The 22,579-nt window shown below is 44.2% G+C and overlaps 1 protein-coding gene across 3 annotated transcripts; it reads left to right on the forward strand.

The window, feature by feature from the left end:
• The first annotated feature begins 1,112 nt into the window (after positions 1-1,112).
• On the forward strand, positions 1,113-22,263 carry rbm10 (RNA binding motif protein 10). Of its 3 annotated transcripts, none has more exons than XM_080764685.1 (23): positions 1,113-1,250; positions 2,173-2,266; positions 3,215-3,779; positions 4,360-4,533; positions 5,083-5,152; positions 6,845-6,918; positions 8,591-8,677; positions 9,190-9,250; positions 9,685-9,843; positions 10,099-10,259; positions 11,639-11,736; positions 12,788-12,875; positions 13,390-13,570; positions 13,726-13,820; positions 14,394-14,481; positions 15,165-15,256; positions 15,697-15,894; positions 16,367-16,555; positions 17,898-17,960; positions 19,052-19,252; positions 20,077-20,124; positions 20,423-20,484; positions 21,448-22,263. In XM_080764685.1, the coding sequence occupies exons 2-23, from the start codon at positions 2,250-2,252 to the stop codon at positions 21,536-21,538; spliced, it is 2,862 nt and encodes a 953-aa protein (XP_080620811.1). In that variant the 5' UTR covers positions 1,113-1,250; positions 2,173-2,249; the 3' UTR covers positions 21,539-22,263. The 3 variants fall into 3 exon arrangements, with proteins under 3 accessions (XP_080620811.1, XP_080620812.1, XP_080620813.1); XM_080764686.1 differs by having other exon boundaries at positions 3,218-3,779; XM_080764687.1 differs by lacking the exon at positions 4,360-4,533.
• Positions 22,264-22,579: the final 316 nt, after the last annotated feature.

The raw sequence follows: 22,579 nt of genomic DNA on the forward strand, positions 1-22,579 counted from the left end.
CCATAACATTAGTTTGGCTATGTGGCTATGGCCGTTTTAGCCCAATGAGTGTTTATTTTGCAAAACAAATGGATTCAGCATGTGACATGTTTATATCTATATAATCTTCAATGATGTTGGCATGTTATGATCCTAGATGATTTTCTATGTATTTGTACCCTGTGTTCTTGCTTACTGTAAATGTAAATCGCTCTGGATTAAGAGTGCCTGCTAAATGGCTAAATTGTAGACAGAAATGTAAACAGCACGAGGTAGTCGTGTGGGCCAACACAAAAAAGTCCTATATGTTTCCATTGTGGACCTATGTATTCAATATTTATCAACATTGATTGAATACTTTATTTACAGTTTGCAGAGGGAAAAAAGCACAGGAAAGTACATTTCAATTCAACACAAGGTCCCTGGATTATAACCTAAGAAAACCTATGGCTTGTTTCCACTCCGGTCCTTCATATTCAATTCGTCAACATAGCATGTGTATGATGTCATGTTGAGTGCATGAAATGCTAATGAGTTCATGATATGCTGATATGTAGGGCACAGGGTTCATATCAGTCATACCACCCGTTCATATCATATCATATCAGACGTCACGGTCAGACCCTATACTCAGTGAAACGTTCAGGGTTCGGTTGACCTGTTTTACTAAGGAATATCAGTTATCCAATCATCGTCGTGGTAGCTCCGAGCCTGAGCCATAGAGCACCAATCAAATGGTCGGATAGAGTATCTAGTCGTCGTCGTCCACTCCCACAAAGGAATGTGGCCAGGGTTGCCATGTCCGCTTATTATAAGCAACGGTGGGCTTGCTTTTCTGTAAAGATGCGACTTTTTGGGGGGCTTGTTTCCTAATGTTAATTTCCTAATTGTCTAAACAAAAGTGTTTCATCAAGTCAAGAACCCCCACATTTGTCTGCGGACCCTCAGGACCCGGCCCCCATGCAATATTTGTGTTGTTAAAATGTTTAAAAAATATTCCACTTTTTTTTCCTTTCCTACAAGCTCACAACGCATTGCATCACGCCGTAACAACGGCGTCGCTTCTTTTGGGCTTGTTTTCACAGACCTGGGTTGCTTGTTTCTCGCAAAACCAGGCAACACTCACTGGCTGTGGCTGAAGTGACTGTAGCCATTTTAAATGTTTTACACTCTGTTCTCTTGGAGGAAATTAAATATATGTTTTTAGCCCGGCATCCTTCCTAGTTCCTACATGTCCTTTCAGGCACCGATGCAGATCAAACGTGGCACTAGTAAGTTTTCCGCCTTAGTTTGTGCGTGACTGCGTGTGTGCACGGGCTGGCTGGCTGATGACCCAAAACAAGAGAATGCTAACCAGCCAGCCATGCCTCTCTGCTTACATGTAGTGCTGCTAGCTAACATTATGTTTAACCTCGCGTCACCAGGCTTTCACCTAGGAGGAAATACATTATGTTGGATCATTGTGTGTGTGTGTGTGTGTGTGTGTGTGTGTGTGTGTGTGTGTGTGTGTGTGTGTGTGTGTGTGTGTGTGTGTGCACATCATTTTGCAACTGTTGGTAGGACGTGTGTGTGTGGTCTGTGCATATCATTTTTCAACTGTTGTTTAGACTAGTGGACAATACATCAATACATCTGATGCAACGGATCATGCAAGAATTGAAACTAGCTTCCCTCCCTATTATTCTAGGGTTGAACAATAGGCGAAAATAGCAGATCTACAAGTTCTCTTTTCGGTTAAGATATTTAGTAGTAGAGAACGAAAGAAGGAGGGTCCCTAATTCTTATTCTGGGGGCGAACATTTGGTGAAAACAGCAGATCTTTTATAAGCTTGCTCTGGTCCATAGCCAATGCTTCTATATGAGCTATGGACCAGAGCCAAAGCTTGCCTTGATGTGTAGAAGAAATGGGAGCCCTTGCGGACCCTGCCTGCATATAATGGGGGTTTATAGTGGTTTAATAAAACCCAGTGCCACTAGCCACATTCTTTACCTTCGCACAATCAAGTGCATTGTTGACATTGTCATCAATACACTGATAGCACAACATTTCTAGAGGGAACTCTGTTTCGGGGCATTCATTCTTTAGTAGTGTTTCAGAGCTTTCACCCTGTCTGCCTGCCTGTGCCATCTCTTGTGTACAGGCTTACAGTGCAACAACCTCCATTATTATATCGCATTGATTTGTTTTTCAAGGGCACCTAATGTGGTAACCGAGAGGAAGGACGAAGAAAAGCAAGCTAAACATCCCCAAAACGAGTCAGTGGACCAGTATGGAATATGATAGACGGTGAGTAACAACAGCTACAGTCACCCCACGTTGAAAACCAGGGGTCCTTGTGGTTCCAGTTCCAGTTCCAGATGGTCCCCAGCTAAATATGAAATAGTTAGAAACTCAATGGACCCTTACAGTACGTTTTAACAGCGGGAGACCAACGGCAAGCATTGCTTGAATTTCATTGGCTATCGCCCAATTGCCCACTATCGCCGGGCGACGTCGCCCAAAAGATGAATATTTTTTATCTTTTCGTCCGACGTTCCTCCGCCCACTTTTCGACCATCACTTGCTTGCCTTACCTATCGCTTCTATCGCCAGTAGTTGCCGGGTCCCATTGTCAAATAATGCACTTCCGGAGAATTCGTCTGGCTGTCGCCCGCTGTTAAAACTTACTGTTATTCGTCACATTCCATTCGTACATCTGAGAGTGTACATATGGTTGAGTTAATGAGTTGTGGGGGGGGGGGTCTGTGGCCTAATTAAGCATTAGCATACCACACTGGGGGTCCTAGACGTTAAAAAGTTCCAGTAGATTTGTGAAACGGACTGTCGTCCTCCCACAATTTTAAAATTCTTCTGTCATATGGATGCATTTGAAAGAGAAAGCGGTTGTGACTCCTCCTCCCCTCTCCCTGGCTTCTGTTTTCTGTCTTCACACGTCGTGCAACTTTGTCCTAATACATAAATATAAATAATCAAAGCCTATATAGCTGGCTGCTTATGAAAAAATAAAATGTAAAGATATTTTAAAAATGTATTTTCGCTGGAAATGACAGAACAGATGACGGCTTCTTTCCTTGGCTTTCGGGGAGGTGTAGCTCCAGACTATCGAATTCGGGGAAGGTGGATTCGTTTTCTGGCTACGCGAGACTACAGTACCAGTGTCGTTAAAACATCTGTCGCATAATGTTCCTAAATAATTGTAATTTCTCGTAAATCTCCATTGTTTTGTCCTGGCAGTAGGAGTGGGCGTGGCGACCGCACGGGTCGCTATGGCAAAAACGCCCCCAACGATCACAACTTTCGAGACATGGACTACCGCGGCTATGGCCAAGAGGACGAAGACCCGGGAATGGGATACGACGGCGTGGAGATGGAGAGACAATATGGCCGTGACGAGCAGCCGGCCGGCAATCGAGACTTTTCCCCGGGTCGCTTCCAGGACCGACCCGGGTTTCCGCAGAGGGGAGAGGGGCGAGGAGAGGACGGGCGCAGCAGGGGGAAAGGCCTCCTGTGCCCCTCTCGGTCCCAGCAGGCCCAGCCCGATCTGGCCTTCCCCAGCAGGCTTCAGAAAGACGAGGAGGGATCCTCCAGGAGGGACTTCCAGAACTTCAGGACCGGCTCGCAGGGAAGGGGCCAGGGGGGCCAAAGTGGGAGAGGCTACCCCGAGAACAGGAGCCCCCGCTCTGGGGCCCGAGAGGGCGACTGGGGCCGTGAGGGTGGAGTTCAGTCGGAACAGTTTGAATGCAGTCCAGCGAGACACGGGGAGGAGGAGAGGTTCCCCCGTGGGCCAGGGAAGAGGAGGGTAAGCTGAATAGGGCTGTCAGTCACCATTACAAATTTGAGTTGACGATGAATTTTCACACAAATAATTAAGATTAATGATTTAATTGTGTTTTTTGCATTGAGCATTGGAATGTAACAATTTGCATTTCCGTTTGCCTTTTAGGCTTTGTAATCACAAATTGCACAGTAGAAGCTGTTTTAGTAGGAGTTTTGTCCACTCAACCATTGTTGCAGCGCTAAACAAACTGCCTGGGTGAAATGTTGGTTGTGTACTCTGGGGACTGTGTTGTCTTTATGTTGTGTATATTGTTGACCATACCATACCATACCATACCACCTTTTATTTATATAGCACATTTAAAAACAACAACGTTGTACCAAAGTGCTTTACAGTAAAACATTAAAAAACACAACTTCATTGAAAAACCACAAACAACATGCACAGTGTCACATTAAACATCAAAACATCTCATACTGTGCTTGGAAATACCAAGGAATAAAAGGTAAGTCTTGAGGCGTGATTTAAATACCTGGAGGGTGGGGGCTTGTCTTATGTGCAGAGGCAGCTCATTCTGAGCTGACTGTGTGACTGTATACAGGGTTTCCCGGGCGGGGCAGATGATCGAGGGGCTGTGGGTCCAGGCCTCATGGACATGACCCTGGACGAGCTGGAGCAGAGAGACCAGGACTATCGGGCAGACCCAGACCTCAACGAGAGGCACAGCAACATCATCATGCTGCGCATGTTGCCGCCCAGCGCCACTGCCAACGAGGTGTGTGTGTACAGTGATGCAAATAGCCTGCATGCTGCATCCTTAGACTCCCTAAATTGAGAAAGGACCCAATCCTGTCACCCTCCGGGGGTCCTGGGATGCAATACTGCAGTTTTTGCCTGCGGAACCCCGGAAATGCTTTGGCCATGTCTCGCAACCCCCGCCCGGCCCCCCTCCCCCACCCCCAATACAAACTGACTGACTTTTTGGGTTTTTTTTAAATAATTTGGCGACCCCGAGGGGTATTTTGTGGTTCACCTCGAAAAAAGCCAATGCATTTTTCTCATAGAGATTTCCAAAATTGGCAAAACTGTGTGTGTGTGTGTGTGGGGGGGGGGGGGGGGGGGTATTTAGGCCTGTCACAGATATGCAAAATGATATTATACTATATATCTGATTGACCTTTATACCACTTAAATGGTACAAGTTCCAATGTTCAATGCCACAAACACAATTCAATCGTTAAACGCAATTATTTGAGGGACAATTAATGGTCAATTTGTAATCGTGACAGCCCTACCTGTTTCAGACTGATCTTTGCGTCCCCAGATCCGGACCCAGCTGGAGGAACAGGGGATTCTGCCCAGAGAGGTTCGCCTGATGAGGAACAAATCTTCAGGTGAGGACCGCTCCATTGGACTGATTTCTTTATTTTTGAGGGGGGCTGCTTGTTTCCTCTCTCCCTCCTCTCCCTCCATTATATTTTGCTCTCCTGTTTTAACTGCTGGACTCTTGCATAACCTTCCATTTACTTCCTGATGTCCCCTCCCCTCTTCCTCTCTTCCCGTCACCCCGCCGTTCATATTTCCCTCTGGAACTAGTAGTAGTGTTAGTTGTGGAACACACACTACTCAAACTCCCCTCTGTGTCCCCTCTGTGACTCTTGTCTGCTTGTTGTAACTTGCTATTACATGACTCTGGACAACAACACACACACACACACACACACACACAGTCACACACACACGCCAGCAAAGGCAAACTCACTTCATCGCTTATTCATAAATCATATAATACCTCTCAGCACTAACCGGAATGAACTTTAGGCTGCTCAATCTATAGTCTATAGGTATTCTCTCCATGGCTCTCATTTCCCATGTTCCCATCCCATTCCCATGTTCCCATCCCCCCAGTCCCGTCCCCCCCCTTCACGCTGTCGCCTACTCCACCTTGATGGCAGATGTTTCTGATCCTGCAATCACTGAACAACGCTACAACAATACTGTCAGTTGACAGAATCACGGAAGAAGACTGTGTTTATGCGTGCCATTGTGGTGTGTGCGTGTGTGTACGTGTGTACTATCCACTTCCTCTGCGTTCACTGGCTAGAATATGAGTGTTTCTCTCAGTCTCAGCTACATGATAATTCTTCACAATCACAACCCTCTAACTGTGAAGTTACTCTTGTTTTTCTAAATAGTAATACGGACTATCTAGCCTATGTGTCACCTGCTCCATGCTGTAAGGTTGTCACCCACCGGTCACACTTACAGTCTCCCCTCTTTTTGCCTCTCACTCTCTGTACCTCGGAGTACAAGGTTGTGTGTGTATGTGACTATGTGTGTGTTTTCTTTAGGATGCTCTTGATTTAAAAGAATCTCTGTAATATGTCTGAATGCATCGTTGAATGTGTGGTCATGTAACAAGCATTAGTGTATGGCAAGGAGGACCAGTGGCGTAATATCATGGTGTTTCTCTCTTAGTACTCGGGTGCTTCGTATTAGAGGAAGCAATATTTAATAACAGTGGTTCTCAAGCATTTCCATGTCAAGGACCTTCGACGTGGTGGGCATTTGGCTGCGGACCCCCCCCCCCCCCATAAGAGAAGATTTAGTTAGTGTTGACGTGTCCTTGAGCAAGACTCTGAAGTCTGAACCCCTAATCGCTCCCGATGTGCAGGTTGGTTGGTGCCTCGAATGGTTTCCTCCGCCATCGGTGTGTGAATGTGTGTGAATGTAATGCACAATCTATGTAAAGCACGTTGGATAAAATAACGCTATATAATTGCACCATTTAAGATTTGTTAACATCAAGATCTGTTTGTAGCTGGAAAAAGTAAATGGGGGTGCTTATGTGTTTAAAACTGTTCCTCATTTTGCTGGGGACCCCTCGGGGTACTCCCAAGGACCACTGGGGGTCCCTGTACCCCACTTTGAGAACCAGTGATTTTAATCAGTACTGATACAGGGTCTTTCTCTCTCTCTCTCTCTCTCTCTCTCTCTCTCTCTCTCTCTACATGAAGCACTAACCCCTCACTGCGTTGTCATGTTGTTGTTGTTGTTTGGTTGCCATGGCGCTGGGCGGTGTCCAGGTCAGAGCCGAGGATTCGCCTTCGTCGAGTTTAATCACATACAGGAGGCCAGCCGATGGATGGAGACCAACCAGGTCACTCTCCCCTACACAGACACACATACACATACAGTACCACACGCACGCACAAGTCACATCACAGCCTATAGTCATAACTAGGAATGGAGCTCAAAACCCCAGCCCATTACAAACTACATAACAAATGTATCAATAAGGTTTGTGGCTTGTGCTTATCGAGTCTGTTATCGAGCATAGCGTTAGCGGACTAGGATGTCAGAAATTAAATCACCCACGCTGGCTGGTCTGTCTAAAAGTGTGTTGATACCTCCCAACCAGCACTGCCCGGGTAAATAAAATGACGCTTTAAAATGGACAGTGAGTACACACATTAACCAGTTAACCAGAAAAGTAAAAGGGTCACTTGCCTTCTGTCTGTTAGAAAAGTACTGTATTTGAAGGCCTTAGTAAAATGTAGTCCAAGTGATATTTGTTGGTTAAATAATCATGCATTTTCTATTTATAAAGAGCTGAAGAGACATGGAGATTTTATCGTAATTATTGTAGTACTATTCATAATATAATTAATAAAGCCGGTTAACACTAATTGCACATTAATTAATCGTTGATTTAATGATGGGCAAAAATATTTTTTAACTGTTCTCTTCATTTAATTGTACAGTAGATGGTCAGCAAGATACCAGTTTTGTTCAGAATTTGTCTATTGAGAGATGTCCACAACATATTAGAAAACGCTCAATAGTGGGCTCGATAAAAGCTTCGATCAATAAGCAGTATCAATAAGGTGCTCATTATCAATGAAAAATGAACGAGCTCCATCCCTAGTCATAACGCACACCTAACAGACAGTCCAGTAAGAGGTACACGAGAGATTGGCCAACACTTCATGTTTGTGTCTGAGGTAGGTAGGATTTCATACTCACTCTCTACACAAAGACAGTGAAATCCACCACAAGCAGGCACATTCCCTTTAGGGCCATGTTGATGATGTCTGTCTGGGCGTTGATGTGCAATTTCACAATTGGACCCTACCAGTCACATAATTCATATTTGTTCTTTTTTTGCTTTTATTTTTGTTTTACATTTGGACACAGGTTCCTATTTCCCAAAATGTTCTCCCTCTTCTCCCTTCCCCAAATATTATGTCCTGACACACAGTACTACCTGGTCTTGGGTAGTAGACCGTGTGACAGCCAGACTATCATATCCGACATGGTATATTCCATGTGTTTGTTTTTCTTGAGTCTAGTATCTTCACGTTCTTTATTTTTTATTTTATCACGTTTACGACAACGATGTCTTTTGGAGCCGCGATGAGGCTGAAGGTCGTGCCGGCCGGGTTGGAATGGGTGGGATGGTCAAAAGCTGAAAACAAAGAAAAAGGTTTCCCCTTAAGGGGGGGGTTTCATTCATAAGATCCAACAGAAACACATTGTACCGACAGACACAGGTCTGGGGGCACACACACACCTACATACATACACCATCACAGTCCGTCCCAATTTCTCTAAAGCTGAAGGTTGCATTTCTCTCTTGTCCTCTTTTCCTTTCAACCTCAATTCTATATTCTCTCTCTCTCTTTCTCCCCCTCTTGTTCTCTCTCATCTCTGGTGAGATGAGGCCTCTCTCTAGCATGTGTGGCCTATTTATCCCCGATAATCATTCTTTGTCATCCCCCCTCCTCCCCCCCACCCCCTTTTTCTTTTCTTTTTTTCCCTTCCTCCCCCAGAGAGTCCTGTCTATTCTGGGACAGAGAGTGTCCATGCACTTCAGCGACCCCAAACCTCGGGCCAACGAGGACTGGCTCTGCAACAAGGTATTGTTGTCTGAGGCGGTGCCGTTTACCCAAACTGTGGGTCACATTTAGTTTGAATTATTTAACTACACATAGTGCAGGTCTGATAGTCTGCGATGTGTTACATATCGTTGCTGTCAGGAGGAAACCACCTAACTCCATTTTTGAGGCATAAATCCGTGCTATTGAACACTGTTTCGAAGAATTTTACAGATAAAGTAGTAAAAAGTGATTTGGATAAAACCACCTAACTCCATTGGACCTTCAAACTGTCTGCTAAAGCAACTAACCACCACCTCTCCGGCTCTCTCCCTCTCATGCAAGTGAGACCAACTTTGATGAGGCATTATTGGTTTGTTTCTTTTTCCTGAAAAAATATATATTTTAATTTCCTGAACAATGAGCATTTTGGAGTTAAGTGGTTTCTTCCCGACAGCAGAGATATGCAATGCATGCAAATGTAAATTTTGTAAATGTGTATATAAAGTGACTGTAGACAGTCTCATTAAGTATTTCATTAACATTTCCTACAGTGTGGCGTACAGAACTTCAAAAGGAGAGAGAAGTGCTTCAAGTGCAGCGTGCCCAAATCAGGTAAACATGGCTGTCATTAATGACCTCAGCTCACGGTCACTGACTGTTCATGGCGCTACGGCTGGCCAATATATAAACTCCTCAGAGAACCTTTGGAAGCTTAGCTTTGGTCAATTATTTCTCCCCATCAATAATACCAATTGCTATAGAGCGCCGAAGTCCTGACATCACTCGCTCATCCCCTGGTTCATGGAAGTTTTGAGGTCAGGCCTAGTATGCTGGCAGGTCGCTGAGACTATGTATGTAATAAGGGTTTCACACTTAAGACCTCTTTTATTTTTAATGTCTGTGTTAATATAATGTAATGCTTTTCTAGTCTCATTTGTGGACCCCCAGGAAGATTAGCTGCTGCCATGTAGCAGATAATGGGGATCCTAATAAACTTGAATAACACTCCAATGTAATTGAACTAAAAAATGTTTTTTCTTTGTCAGAGGCTGAGCTAAAGTTGCCCCAGCTGCAGAGGGACTTGGACTCGGGGCCCACCAAGGAGGGGACTCAGGGCTTACTGCCCCTGCCAGTTCCCTACCATTCTGCAGGTCCTTCCGTCAGCACCGCACAGGCTGCACAGCAGGCCGAGGTGGCCAACGACAGTAAGTCCTTAAATACTTTCGTTTTGTGTTCGCGATAGTCAGGGATCGGACTATAATCGTTATTATTGTTGATCGTGATTAATGCAGTGTTTTAGAAATGATTATTCTCCCGTGCTCTTGCACACCAGCTCTACTCCTGAGGAACCTGGTGTCCTCACAGTATACTGTCTGATAATTCTCCCATTCTCTTAGCTCTACTCCTGAGGAACCTGGGTCCTCACAGTATAGCGTCTGATAATTCTCCCATTCTCTTAGCTCTAATCCTGAGGAACCTGGGTCCTCACACCTCGGTGGAGGCCATCCTGTCGGCGCTGTCTCCGTTCGCCACGCTGTCCGTCTCCAACGTTCGCCTCATCAAGGACAAGCACACCCAGCTCAACCGAGGCTTCGCATTCCTCCAGCTCTCCACCATAGTGGTGAGAAATAATACACTGAGTCACTGACATAAAGCACCACAGTGGTGAGAACTAATACAGTCATGGATTAAAGTTCTCAGTCGTCACAACTTATTTGAGTTGTTTGGATTCCATAGAAGTCAGCACTCTTTTATGGAAGGAAGCTGTGCACTGGAAATGCCAGATCTACCAGCTCACAGCACGTAGCGCTGCGTTTTGTGGATCAGCTATTTTCAGTCATTAGTCATTTTTAGATGAAGTCGTATTTGAAGTGGTCAATAGACTGCATGTTCAGATATTTCATAAAAGGATTAATGCCTCAATCTGTGATTTCTTCAACTGGTCGGCTGTGTGTAGAACAGCAGCATCATCGGTTTTCAGAACGATAATGATAACACCTAAACATTGTCATCTTACATACTGTGTTTTATTTGGGAAATAATAGAAATAATAGAAATAGTCACTAGTCACGATTCAGATTGGGACAAAGTGGTTCTGTCCATGAGATTTTATTTAGCTTTATTCCATGTACACTGAGTCACTGACATGGAACATGCACGTCAAGACTGGAAAGCCATGTCTGGGCACTGATATTATTAAGTACAGTATCTACATTTATTGCCTATTCATAGTGTCCTCTGGCACACTAGGCCAGTCAACTACGGTAAATAATCAAGCCTCAAATAGCCACAGACTTTGGGGAGAGACAATGTACAATCAATTGTAAAATGATATATTTGATTAGTAGGTGTGGCTGCTACTCAATGTTTATGATGTCAGTTCAACCAAATCAGTGTGTGCTGATGGTCTTTAACTCATTAACTACCCGAGTTTCTCTAGAACAACCGCCAGCAATGAAGATAATTGAAAATCTTTATTTTTATTCTGTTCGATTTGAAAAAGGAACAAACACCCGCACACTGTCTTCAAATGCAGTGACCAACTTTTATTTCAGGGAAACTGCAACGTTTTGGCCTATGCAGCCTTCATCAGGCTATCTTTATCACATAGGCCGAAACATTGCTGTTTCCCTGAAATAAAAGTTGGTCACTGCATTTGAAGACAGTGTGCGGGTGTTTGTTCGTTTTTCATTTTTGGGGCACCGTACCCTCTCCTACGCACCTGTCACCTGTAGGTGTGCAAAAGCTTTGCTTTTTATTGATTCAGTTCGATTTAAAATTTCTGAGCTCAGTTGACGACCCTAATAAAACACACACATCACAGGTTTGTATTACTATATTTGTGAGTACGTCAACATGTTAGGTTGGCCATTTTATCAATGGCATTCTTAGCCTAAAGCCGAAAGATTCCTAACAATTATCGTAATGCAAACACACACGCGCGCACACACACACACACCCTTTCCTCACTGGTCTATCCGTATGTGTCTTTGTCTATAGGAAGCGTCGCAGTTGCTGCAGATCCTGCAGGCTCTTCAGCCATCTCTCACCATCGATGGAAAGGCCATCGCCATAGAGTTTGCCAAGGGCTCCAAGCGGTAAACAAATTCTTCCACCTCCAAATCTGACTGCTAGTTAATAAATAAAATCCCACTCGTGTGAAGTGAGTCTAAAATTGTCCAATGTCAGTGAGAATGTGAATGTGTAGGACAAGGTTAGTGAACATACACTAAAAGCTGGATATAGGAGAGGCTAGTGCCCCGCAAAAACACACACACACACACACACACACACATACACACAGACAAGACACGAAAATAAAAATTCATTCATTCATTCACACAACAAATGCGCTGTTGTGCAAAGGAGGGAAAAGGTAAAATCTTGAGGCTGCCACGGTTAAAAAGATGCTTGTGACAAGCGTTTTTGCCTAGATGTGAAAATTCAGGGCACAGTGGGTAAGTGCCTGCCCACCACTGCCGAGTCAGAGGGTTCGAATCCACCATTGGTGCATCCGGCTTTGTGGAGCGTCTATATGAACACAATTGTCCCTTGTTCAGGGGAGGGAAGCCGGCCAGGAAGGGTGATATTTGTCACTGTACATACTCCTACGAGCTGCAGAGTAGGACAGAGGCTCTATGTCCTCCCGGCTCCTCACTGGCAGGTGAGCCAGTAGGATACGACAACAGTGACAACACACACAAATATGTGTGGGTCGGAATCAATTGGCATAACGACTAAATTGGGGAGAAAAGGGGGTAAAATAATTGCATCTGTAACACCTCTAATACCAAAAATACTTCTATTATTTTTTTACTGAATTAGATCCTTTCATGTGTAGGTAATTAGTTTGAGTTCATGAGAAAAGTTTAAATATGAAGGATTTGTTTCTACGTTCGGATACCCCGTTCAGGACAGGCTTCAGACACGCCTCCTCAGGAGAGTGGAGGCTTGGCTCAGATCTGAACGCATTTGATTTGGCGCTAAGGAACCCGTTGCGGCCGCATGCCCTTGCTGACGTCGACCCCAGGCAGGGTTCGAACCCACAACCTTCCGCATGAAAGGCATATGCTCTATCCACTGCATTTCAAAGCACTGCAGGTCCTAATGAGTATTCTCTCTCTGTGTGTGTGTGTGTGTGTGTGTCAGTGATGTGTTCCTGACGGACGGCAGCAGAGTGAGCGCTGCGACGGTGGCCAGCACAGCCATCGCTGCTGCCCAGTGGGCTGTCACACAGGTGAACCAACATCCATTTATCTATCTATCACAGTGGGCTGTCACACAGGTAAACCAACATCCATTTATCTATCCATCACAGGTAAACCGACATTTATTAGAATAGATGAATAGAATATGGAGGCTAGGGTTCAAGTGAGTTAACCCAGACGCTGCCACGGAAGCGTTTCTTTATCTCTGTCTGAAGCATTCACGTCTCCTTGTAGTTATGTACTTTTTTTCTGTACTTTTCCGGATTTCCGCATTCAATTCTGTGAAGTTTTTCATAAAGACTTCAGGTTTTAGGGTTTTTTCAGACGCTGGACAAACGGTCACTGGGATCTTCTTTGTTCCTGAAGAAGATCCCAGTGATCAAAACGTTGAATTAATAGACCAGTGTAGCTGAGTTTTCCTTACCAGTGTTCCTTATCAGATCGCCCCTCAAAAATATTGTCTTTATAAATGGAACCTCTAGATTAAGCCTCACCTCTCTGTCTTCCCACCCATCATGTTGTCCTCTCTTTGGGCCACGCCAGTCTGTTCAGAGTGAAGCTGGTGGAGATGTAGATGTGTCGGTGTACCAGCAGGGGGCAGCGGTTCCCTACAACCTGGAAGGACAGGAGTACGTGGTGGGCTGTGACGGCACCGCCCTCCTCAAAGCCCAGGCCTTACACGGCGCGGGAACAGGCCTGATGGGGCCCTACACCGGAGCCCAAAGTATGGAGAGACCCCATTATTACTGCACAATTACTCAGCCTATAGCAACACACTTTAACAAATAATAATGTGTGTGTGTGTGTGTGTGTGTGTGTGTGTGTGTGTGTGTGTGTGTGTGTGTGTGTGTGTGTGTGTGTGTGTGTTTGTGTGTGCAGCGACCTCATCGGAGGTTGTAACAGTGGGTGGTCTTCTGCAGCCTCTCATTCACACACAGAGTGCTCTCATCGCCACCAGCGCAACGTCCAGCCAGGTAGAGTCACCATTTTCACTCCTTGACATGACTTTTGGCATTTTTATTTTCAATGGCACTCCCCGACAATGACGTCTTTTTTATGTTTTCTATTGCTAAAGTATGAGCTCTTCACCAGTGCATGGATAGCTCTGGGTTGCTAGGCGATCAAGTAAACGGGAAATAACTGGAAGTCAAAAGTCTGCCTTCCGTCCACCTCCAGCAGAACAGATCAAATCCATTTATCTCGGATTCTTTTCCCAGATTGCGTTTTAATCAAAATAAGCTTTATTCACGGCTCATAACTAAAGAAAAAAATCATCTGGCGACCCACCGGTTGAGAATCACTTTGGTACAGTCAAGTCAAGCATTAAGGAAACTTGCAGAAAGACCGATTAGGTAGATGAAGGCAGAAATTGTACAGAAGGGTACAGAACCTTACTGTACATGCACAGAAGATGTATAGCCCACAGTTACATATATGTTACAGTAAAAGTTCCTGCAGACCCCCCCGCCTCCCCCCCAACGCTAAACTCATCACCGTCCGCCACCTCCTCATTTTGTGTTGTCTGTGTCGTTCCCTTTCCTGTCCAGGCCCTGGTGTCGCAACAGGTGGAGATCGTTGGGAAACCTCAGCCTCACCCGGCCACCCCTGGCACTGAGCACGAGTTCCAGCAATACCGTAAGGCTTTGTGTGTGTGTTCGTGTGTTCAGAAAATCGATAAGTTAGCCTGTTCTCCCTGTGTTTCCTAGGGTAGGTACCCTCACAAAAAACATGCAGTAATCCTCGTCACTAAACTGCCTCCCCTGGCCAGCCTGATGGAGGGGAAAGGAACTGGTTGGAATAACGTGTTCCTTCCACACGCTACGTCCAACCAGGGAAACTCCCCCCTGTCGGGTGTAAAGGAGCAACCTGGACACTCATGTATGAAGTAAGCATGAGTTCAAGTCCGTTGCTCTCCCCAGGTTGGCGGAGGGTGTGTAGAGCCCAGGATCACAATAGATAATTGACACGGGTGAAAAATGGGTTATAAAATCGTGGGATAAAAAAGAAAAAAAAAAGATGATAGGTATTGTACTCCTTGCCGATACACATGGCTACTGTATGTACTGTATTGATATGATAGTTTGTTTTTGTATGCATATAGTTATATCGCAGTTTTAACAGCCTGCTAAAGGACTACAGATGAAAATGAGCTTCTGGGCTAACTCTAGCTCATTTACATGGATGTGAAAACTGACATGTTTAATATGCAGATTATGCACTGTCACTGGTTGGTGCATAAATAAATACAGTGAGTGAGTGTGTGTGGGTGGACTGGATGGCTGTACTCTGCCTGTAATGGCCCGTGTCTCTGCCCGTAGCTGTGCCAGACGTGTCCACATACCACTATGACGAAAGCTCTGGCTACTATTATGACCCCCTGACCGGACTGTACTACGACCCAAACTCGCAGGTAAGCCCCGTAGAACTGTTGGGAATGATCTTCAAACTTTGACCTGTTAAAAACCATGAAAGCTTCCGTGTCATTTTAGAGTTGAACCACTTAAACCGTTATTTTTATACTTTGGATATTCAAAAAGAGCAGATCTGCAGGCTCACAAAGCATCACTTTGTGCTGCGCTATGAACTTGTAGATCTGCTATTCATTGAAATGTCGGTGACATACATTTGTTGGGGATCCTTGACATGAAAAGGTTTGAGCCTGGTCTGCTTGAAACTTTAACACAGTAAACGTATACACTTGGGAGCATTAATTGGTGCTGGTGACTCTTTTTATTCTTACACAACATACGTTTTTCAGAAAACCTGCCTCTGGTCTTAATGGGTTGAAATGTTAAGTAAACATTCTTAATATAAACTATGCACATGTGTCTTTCTTTCCTCTGTGTTTAGTACTACTACAACGCCCACTCACAGCAGTACATGTACTGGGACGGCGAGACGCAGACATACGTTCCCGCCGCGTCCCAATCGACTGCTGAGGCCGCCGCCAACGCCGCTGAAAACCCCTCCCCTTCAGATCCTCTGTCCGGAGGCGTGGCTGGCGCCAAGGAGAAGAAGGAAAAGCCCAAGAGCAAGACTGCCCAACAGGTACGCACCCGGTTATCCTGTTGCAAAGAGATGCATGTGAATGATGCAAGCTGTCCGAGGCCTAATTTCCAAAAGAAATGGGAGGTGGCAAAAAATAAGCCCCACTTCTAAAATAACAAAAGTAGTGGATCTATAAGCTCTCATCGCGTCGCTTGGTGACGTGTTGCCAAGAAGTTAGCCTGGTCCGCAGCATTCATTGGGCATCCCACCGGCCATATGCCCTGTATGTCAAGTGGCCAGTCCAGGCCTGGAGTCGTGGCTAAACACATCCAGGTTAACTGGCTAAATTAATCTGACGAGAAACTCGGCTTTCATGAAACCGATTCATGGCTGACCCTGGATACATTTGCTGATAAATCTTGGTTTAATCCCCAATCTAGGTTTCGTGAAACAGGCCCCTGGATTCAGTTTAGTAATTTGGATGAAGTTAGTAATCTGATGTTTTTTTTTTAATTTATTTTGTTATCCACAGATCGCCAAAGACATGGAGCGCTGGGCGAAGAGTCTGAACAGGCAGAAGGAGAACGTTCGCTCCGTCTCGTCCTCCCCAGCCATGGGATCCACGTCACTGCCCTCTGGCTACAGCAGGGCAGCCAGTCGTCTTGATGACCGCCGGGAGTCGGCAAGCGCTGACGCAGGCTATGCCGTCCTGGAGAAAAAGGTTTGTAACTTGCGCACACACACAAGTTACGACTATACTTGAGAGGATATCAGCAGTTTAAGGCCAGACCGCACCAATGCAACTAGTTGCAACTCCTTGCAACAGAACAGTTTTAAGACCAGTCCATACCAATGCTACTCCTTGCAACAGAACAGTTTTAAGGCCAGTCCAACTGTCCATACCCATGCTACTCTTGCAAGTTGCAAGGAGTTGCAACTTGCAAGAGTGCAAACCACACCAAATATTCACCATGCAACTCCTTGCAACATGCAACTACCTGCAACCATTATCCCCAATTGCACACATGATTGCCTTTTTTGTCCTTGTTAGACATTTTTAACCCTACCCCTAAAACTGAAAAAAAAACTGAGCTTGTAGATTGGCTTTTTAACCGGCATGCAACTAAAGTATTAAATGGGCATACTGTAACTCTGTTCCTAATTGTAATCCTAACTGTAATCTTTCTTAACCATACGATGGTCCTCACAATGTCCATTTCTACTATACTGTACTGTATACTCATAGTACAGTACAGTATAGTATAGTATGGGGACCTTTGATTTGTATAGTTACCGCATACATACACACACCAGGGGTCATCACTAAGTCCATACACAAACAAATGTGTCTGCGGCAAAGACTTGTTATTGTCCATGGCAAATTGTATATTTTCTTTTATGCACAGTAAGTAGTCTTGCCGAGCCATGAGGCCCATAGGGCATAGAGCATGAGGCAGCTTGATGTACAAGTACACCCCCTCGACATGACGCTAATATGTCGCAGGGACTTACCCCCAATCCAACCCTTGATGCTGAGTGTCAAGCAGGGAGGCATTGGGTCCCATTTTTAGAGTCTTTTGGTATGACCCGGCCGGTGATTGAACCCCGACCTCCCAGTCTCAGGGCGGACACTCTAACCACAAGGTCACTGAGCTGTTTTTTTATGCACAGTACACACCATTAGAATGTTCTTATTTTGATCATAAGACCCAATTACTAAATGTCAAGTCTCAGGTTTTCTTCAAAATATGTATGACACTGATTTACTTATTACTTAATTGCCCACTATGGCATATTAGGAATCCAACTAGTTCTCACATGTATTTGCAAGGACCTGACAAAAAAGACAAAAAAGATTCTGGACTCTGAGAGTGTACAAATGGACAACACTTAGAGTTACAGACCTGTTATGGACATTCAGGGCTAGCTCTGTTTCTGGTAATATTAATGTCCAATCATTTTGTATGTCTAACGTACACAGTCAGCCATAACCTACTGTTGTGTTGTGTGTGCCCACATCAACAGTGCTGTATTAACAAGTGTGGTGTTTTTTTCTCTTGCAGGGGGCACTGTCGGAGCGACCCCAGCTCCTCCTGGACCAGATCAGACACACCGCAGACAGAGAGGTACGGAGGTTAAACTCGGTTTGGCACAATGGAAACTTTTATGGGATTTTATCCATTTGGCAATTTTATTCTATGCTGTTGTGGATGTATGGAACGTGTGTGTCCAATTTGAAGTCAGTGGGGCGAACGGTTCTCGAGTTACGTAGATTACAGACGTACACACGTACATACAGACAGGGACTTGGTGCATTTATAGTTAGAATACATATTTACTTAGTCATCGTTTTAGTCATCATAGCTCAGTTTTTAATTTCGTTTTGTGAAGTAAGTGTTTAGTAGTAAAGTGTGTGGGGGCCCTGAGGGTGGCTACTTTCACACCGTTTCACAAATCGCAGATTAACTTCAAAGCTTTTGACTTTTCAATCGTCAGGTTGACTGATGATGAATGGTAAAATAAAATGGTAAATGGTGCATTTATATAGTGCCTTTATCCAAGGTGCTTTTCATAGATTGTGCATTACATTCACACAACCATGGAGGAAACCATGCAAGGCACCAACCAGCACATCGGGAGCAATTAGGGGTTCAGTGTCTTGCTCAAGGACACTTCGAAATTAACTCTGTGGGAGCCCGGGTTCGAACTGCCGACATTGCAGTTACCGTCCGGCCACTCTACCCCTGAGACATTGTTCCGCAACGTGTAGGTGCATTTTAATCTTGCAATGCACTAGCCACTTCAAACGGTGCCTTGATCTCACCTTTTTGCATCCAAACTTGATAGAGTGTTTGTCTTTACAGATTAAAACACAGCTCAGCAGACATTGCGCTTTTTCTGCACATTCAGAGCACTGATTTAAATTTGTTACCTCACTGATTTAGCTCTTGTCCGTAGCTGAATGTCTCTTCACCGGGATCCTCCACCAAAGGGATCCCAGGACATGCCAGCCCTTTGCAAAGACATAGGAGCTCATTTTAATGCTCATAGATGATATATAGTAGCAAGAATTATGCTAAATCTATTCAACCAAAGTCGAGCCGTCTTTGTAACCCAGAGGTACAAAATGGTACGGGCGGACCTCGCCCGAGTGCCACTCGCTTTCGCTAGTTTCTTTTTTGCTTTGAACCCTTGTTGTGTTTGCTTCATTCTGCAGCGCTCTCCGCCTCAGCAGCAGCAGCTAGGCCTGGTCCCGGCCTACAGCGGGGAGACTGATAGCGACGAAGAGGGAGGAGACCGAGAGGAGAAGGAGGGCAGAATGACTGACTGGGTCAAGCTGGCCTGCCTGCTCTGCAGGAGGCAGTTCCCCAGCAAGGAGGCCCTCATCAGGCACCAGCAGCTGTCCGAGCTGCATAAGGTGCTTATAACCCTAAGAGACGTACACACCGATATACCTTGGGTGATATGACAGCTGTCCGAGCTACATCCTGCACCTTTCCTTTTAGATTATTCTGTCCTATATGCCCGTTTTATTATTGATGTCTTCTGCACTGTATTGTATTGTATTGCATTTATGAAGCACTTTGGTACAATGAGAGTTGTTTTTAAATGTGCTATATAAATAAATTTGATTTGATTTGACATAAGGTGCTTATAACCCTAAGAGACGTACACACCAATATACCTTGGGTGATATGACAGCTGTCCGAGCTACATAAGGTGCTTATAACCCTAAGAGACGTAAACACCAATATACCTTGGGTGATATGACAGCTTTCTGAGCTACATAGGGTGCTTATGACACCCAGAAGTGACTTTTATGATATTTATAATATCTCCCCAAGAAAATAAAGAACAAACATTGGCCAAAAAGAGGCAAAATGTGTGAAATTAGCCAAGCTTGTAGATCGGCTAGTTAGTTTCACAATATTTATCTGTGGCAGCGAGTCACACTAAATGTAATGCCTCAACTTTTTGGGGGGGTCGCGCCCTGAAAAGCTTGAGAACCACTGATCTAAAGCCCAAACTGCACCAATGCAACTAATCGCAATTCCTTGCAACAAAACAGTTTTAAGGTCAACTGCACCAATGCAATTCCTTTCAACTGCCATTGGGGATAATGGTTGAAAGTAGTTGCATGTTGCAAGGAGTTGCATGCGAATCATTGTTGCGGTTTGGCTTAAGTGATGGCTGGCCGCTATTTGCTACTCAATGTCAACCTCTATACTTGTCTGCCCTCAGCAAAACCTGGAGCAGAGACGAGGTCAGCCAGATCCCACGCCTGCAGAGGTTGGTCACCCCGAAAAACAATACACGTTGAAATGAAATGGGATTGTGTCCAGTGGTGGAAAAAGTACTCTAAATGTAGCAATACTGCTATATAGAAATACTGAACAAATGAACAAAGTAGCTAGTAACTAAAGTTGTCAAATGTAGTGCAGTAAAAGTACAATATATTGGAAATACTCAATTAAAGTACAAAAATACCTCAAATTGTATTTAAGTACAGTATTTAGTTACTTTCCACCACTGAGTGTGTCATGTCGTTAGTTGCTTCTTAGTGACTGTTCTTTTGTCTGTCTTTCAGCGCCAGAGAACCACAGACAGATCCGAGCCTCCTGACCCCAAGAAGAGAAGATTCAGCCCCATGTAAGCAACGTTAGAAAATGTCACACACACACGGTCACACACGTCGTTGTGATAAAGGCTTGTCTGCTTGTCCCTACAGACTTGTAATTCCAACCAAGTAGGCCAAAGGGCTGCTTTGCAACATAGTGGAATGCATTGTCTTGCCGCCGTGCCGTTGTTTGAACAGGGCGGCAGCCAGATTGATGTGCGAGTCGTGGTGGATTTGCAACGTCGCACGTTTGTGCACACACGGCTGTTTCTTTCACTTTCTTTTAGGGATGGGCAATCAGTCATCAGATCATATCGGTCATACGGATGTTGGCCTTAAAATGTGGTATCGAAACGAAATTATGGGGAAGCTTTCAAAAGGGTCAACAAGTTGGAACATTTTTAAGTGAAAATACTACATTCAAGCTGTTTATGTTGGGATACTGTATGGGCCAACATTTCAATAACGGTTCATCCCTACTATTGGAATAAAGACTCATTGCTTTTTCAAATTCAGTATTTATATGCATTTTTTTCAGAATGGACACTTTTTTTAAAATAATTTCCTGCCTTAGTTTAGTTTATATAGTGCATCCAGTATCGCTAGTATTATTTTTATCGGTTATTGACGTCCCCGCCTGGGAACGTTTGGCTTCCGGCTGAAAAGCGTCAGAGGTAAAACATTAAACGCGGTACTTAAGGTGTTAAATACAGAATGAGATCACAAGACATTGAGTTATTTAGTTTAGTTTATTAGTTTTATTTATTTTCCCCCAAACAAAACATTCTTAGTTCATCAGTTTTTTTCTTTTTCTTATTCTGGAAAAAAAAAAGGTATAGACTGAAGCCTAGGCTTATTACGTCTACCCTTTTGTACTTAAGGTGTTAAATACAGAATGAGATCACATCGTCATCGAGTTATCAGCCATAACTGCAACTATCGGCCAGACATCTCATATGGCCCATCCCTAACGTTGATTCTCTGTCTTTCTATAGTGATGGACTCAGCGGCACTAGTCTGGGTGCCAGGATGCTGCAAGGAGGCATGAAGAAAGGCTTTTTACTGCGCAACGTGCAAGTGGACTGAGCCTTTATCTGCAGACTTCAACTTCCTGATCCAGATAGGACTAGGGTGCAAAACATAGCATACAACGCTCCCACCATTATTACCGTTATCGTTACAGTATAGATAGAAAAATAAAAAGCTTGACATGGAATTTACCTCAACCGTTAAATTAGACTCCGATGAACTGAACTTGTAGCAGTGGGGTTATCGCACGGAACGCACCTTTTACTTTTCTCTTGAATGATTAACATTCAGATTAAGCTTTCACTTTTCTCTTCAGAGCTTGTGCATCACGAGCAAGTTGTATTACAATGGGAGACTGCTGTTTGGAAGATGAAATCAAAGGATGATTAAAAAAACAATGCAGATCTCTGGCATCAGAAAAAGAAAGATATTTTAATGTCTATGCAGCCTAGATTGTTTGATTTAAAGATATGCCTTGTCATTCAATGAATGACTGATCTGGACTGTGCAAATTTTAGAATGAGCACTTTTGTACCCCTAGAGAGAATACCGCCTCCTATGGACTGGATACGGTTACTCTTAACACTAGTGTGTGTGTGTGTGTGTGTGTGTGTGTGTGTGTGTGTGTGTGTGTGTGTGTGTGTGTGTGTGGATTGTACCTGTGTACAGTATGTAATATGGTGTTTTGGATGTGTATGTATGTACACTTAAATGCATATTTGTCTCTTGAAAACTGAATTTATTGTTCGTAATTCATCTATGAAAATACAAACTCGGAATGATGTGTCCCACTGTCTACTGGCCTGTTAATTATGCTAATATTGCTACATCACTGTATGTAATTTCCTACGGTGGATTTGCAAGAGTAGTGGTCAAAAAGGAGAAGTAAATACCTAAGAATTTAGCTCATCCTTGTCGGTAGGCCTGTCACAATTATTACCTAATCGCAATTTTTGAGATAATAGCAATGTTTTTTGCATAATCGTCCATCGATTCAATGTTGAAAATTGTCCATACATTTTCAAACATTTTAAAAAAATAGTCAAATTGTAGCGTTAAAATGTTCAATGCAAAAACTACAACGCAATTTAATTAATT

Source organism: Protomyctophum bolini, assembly GCF_963924005.1.
Source record: "Protomyctophum bolini genome assembly, chromosome: 5".
Lineage (NCBI taxonomy): Eukaryota > Metazoa > Chordata > Actinopteri > Myctophiformes > Myctophidae > Protomyctophum > Protomyctophum bolini.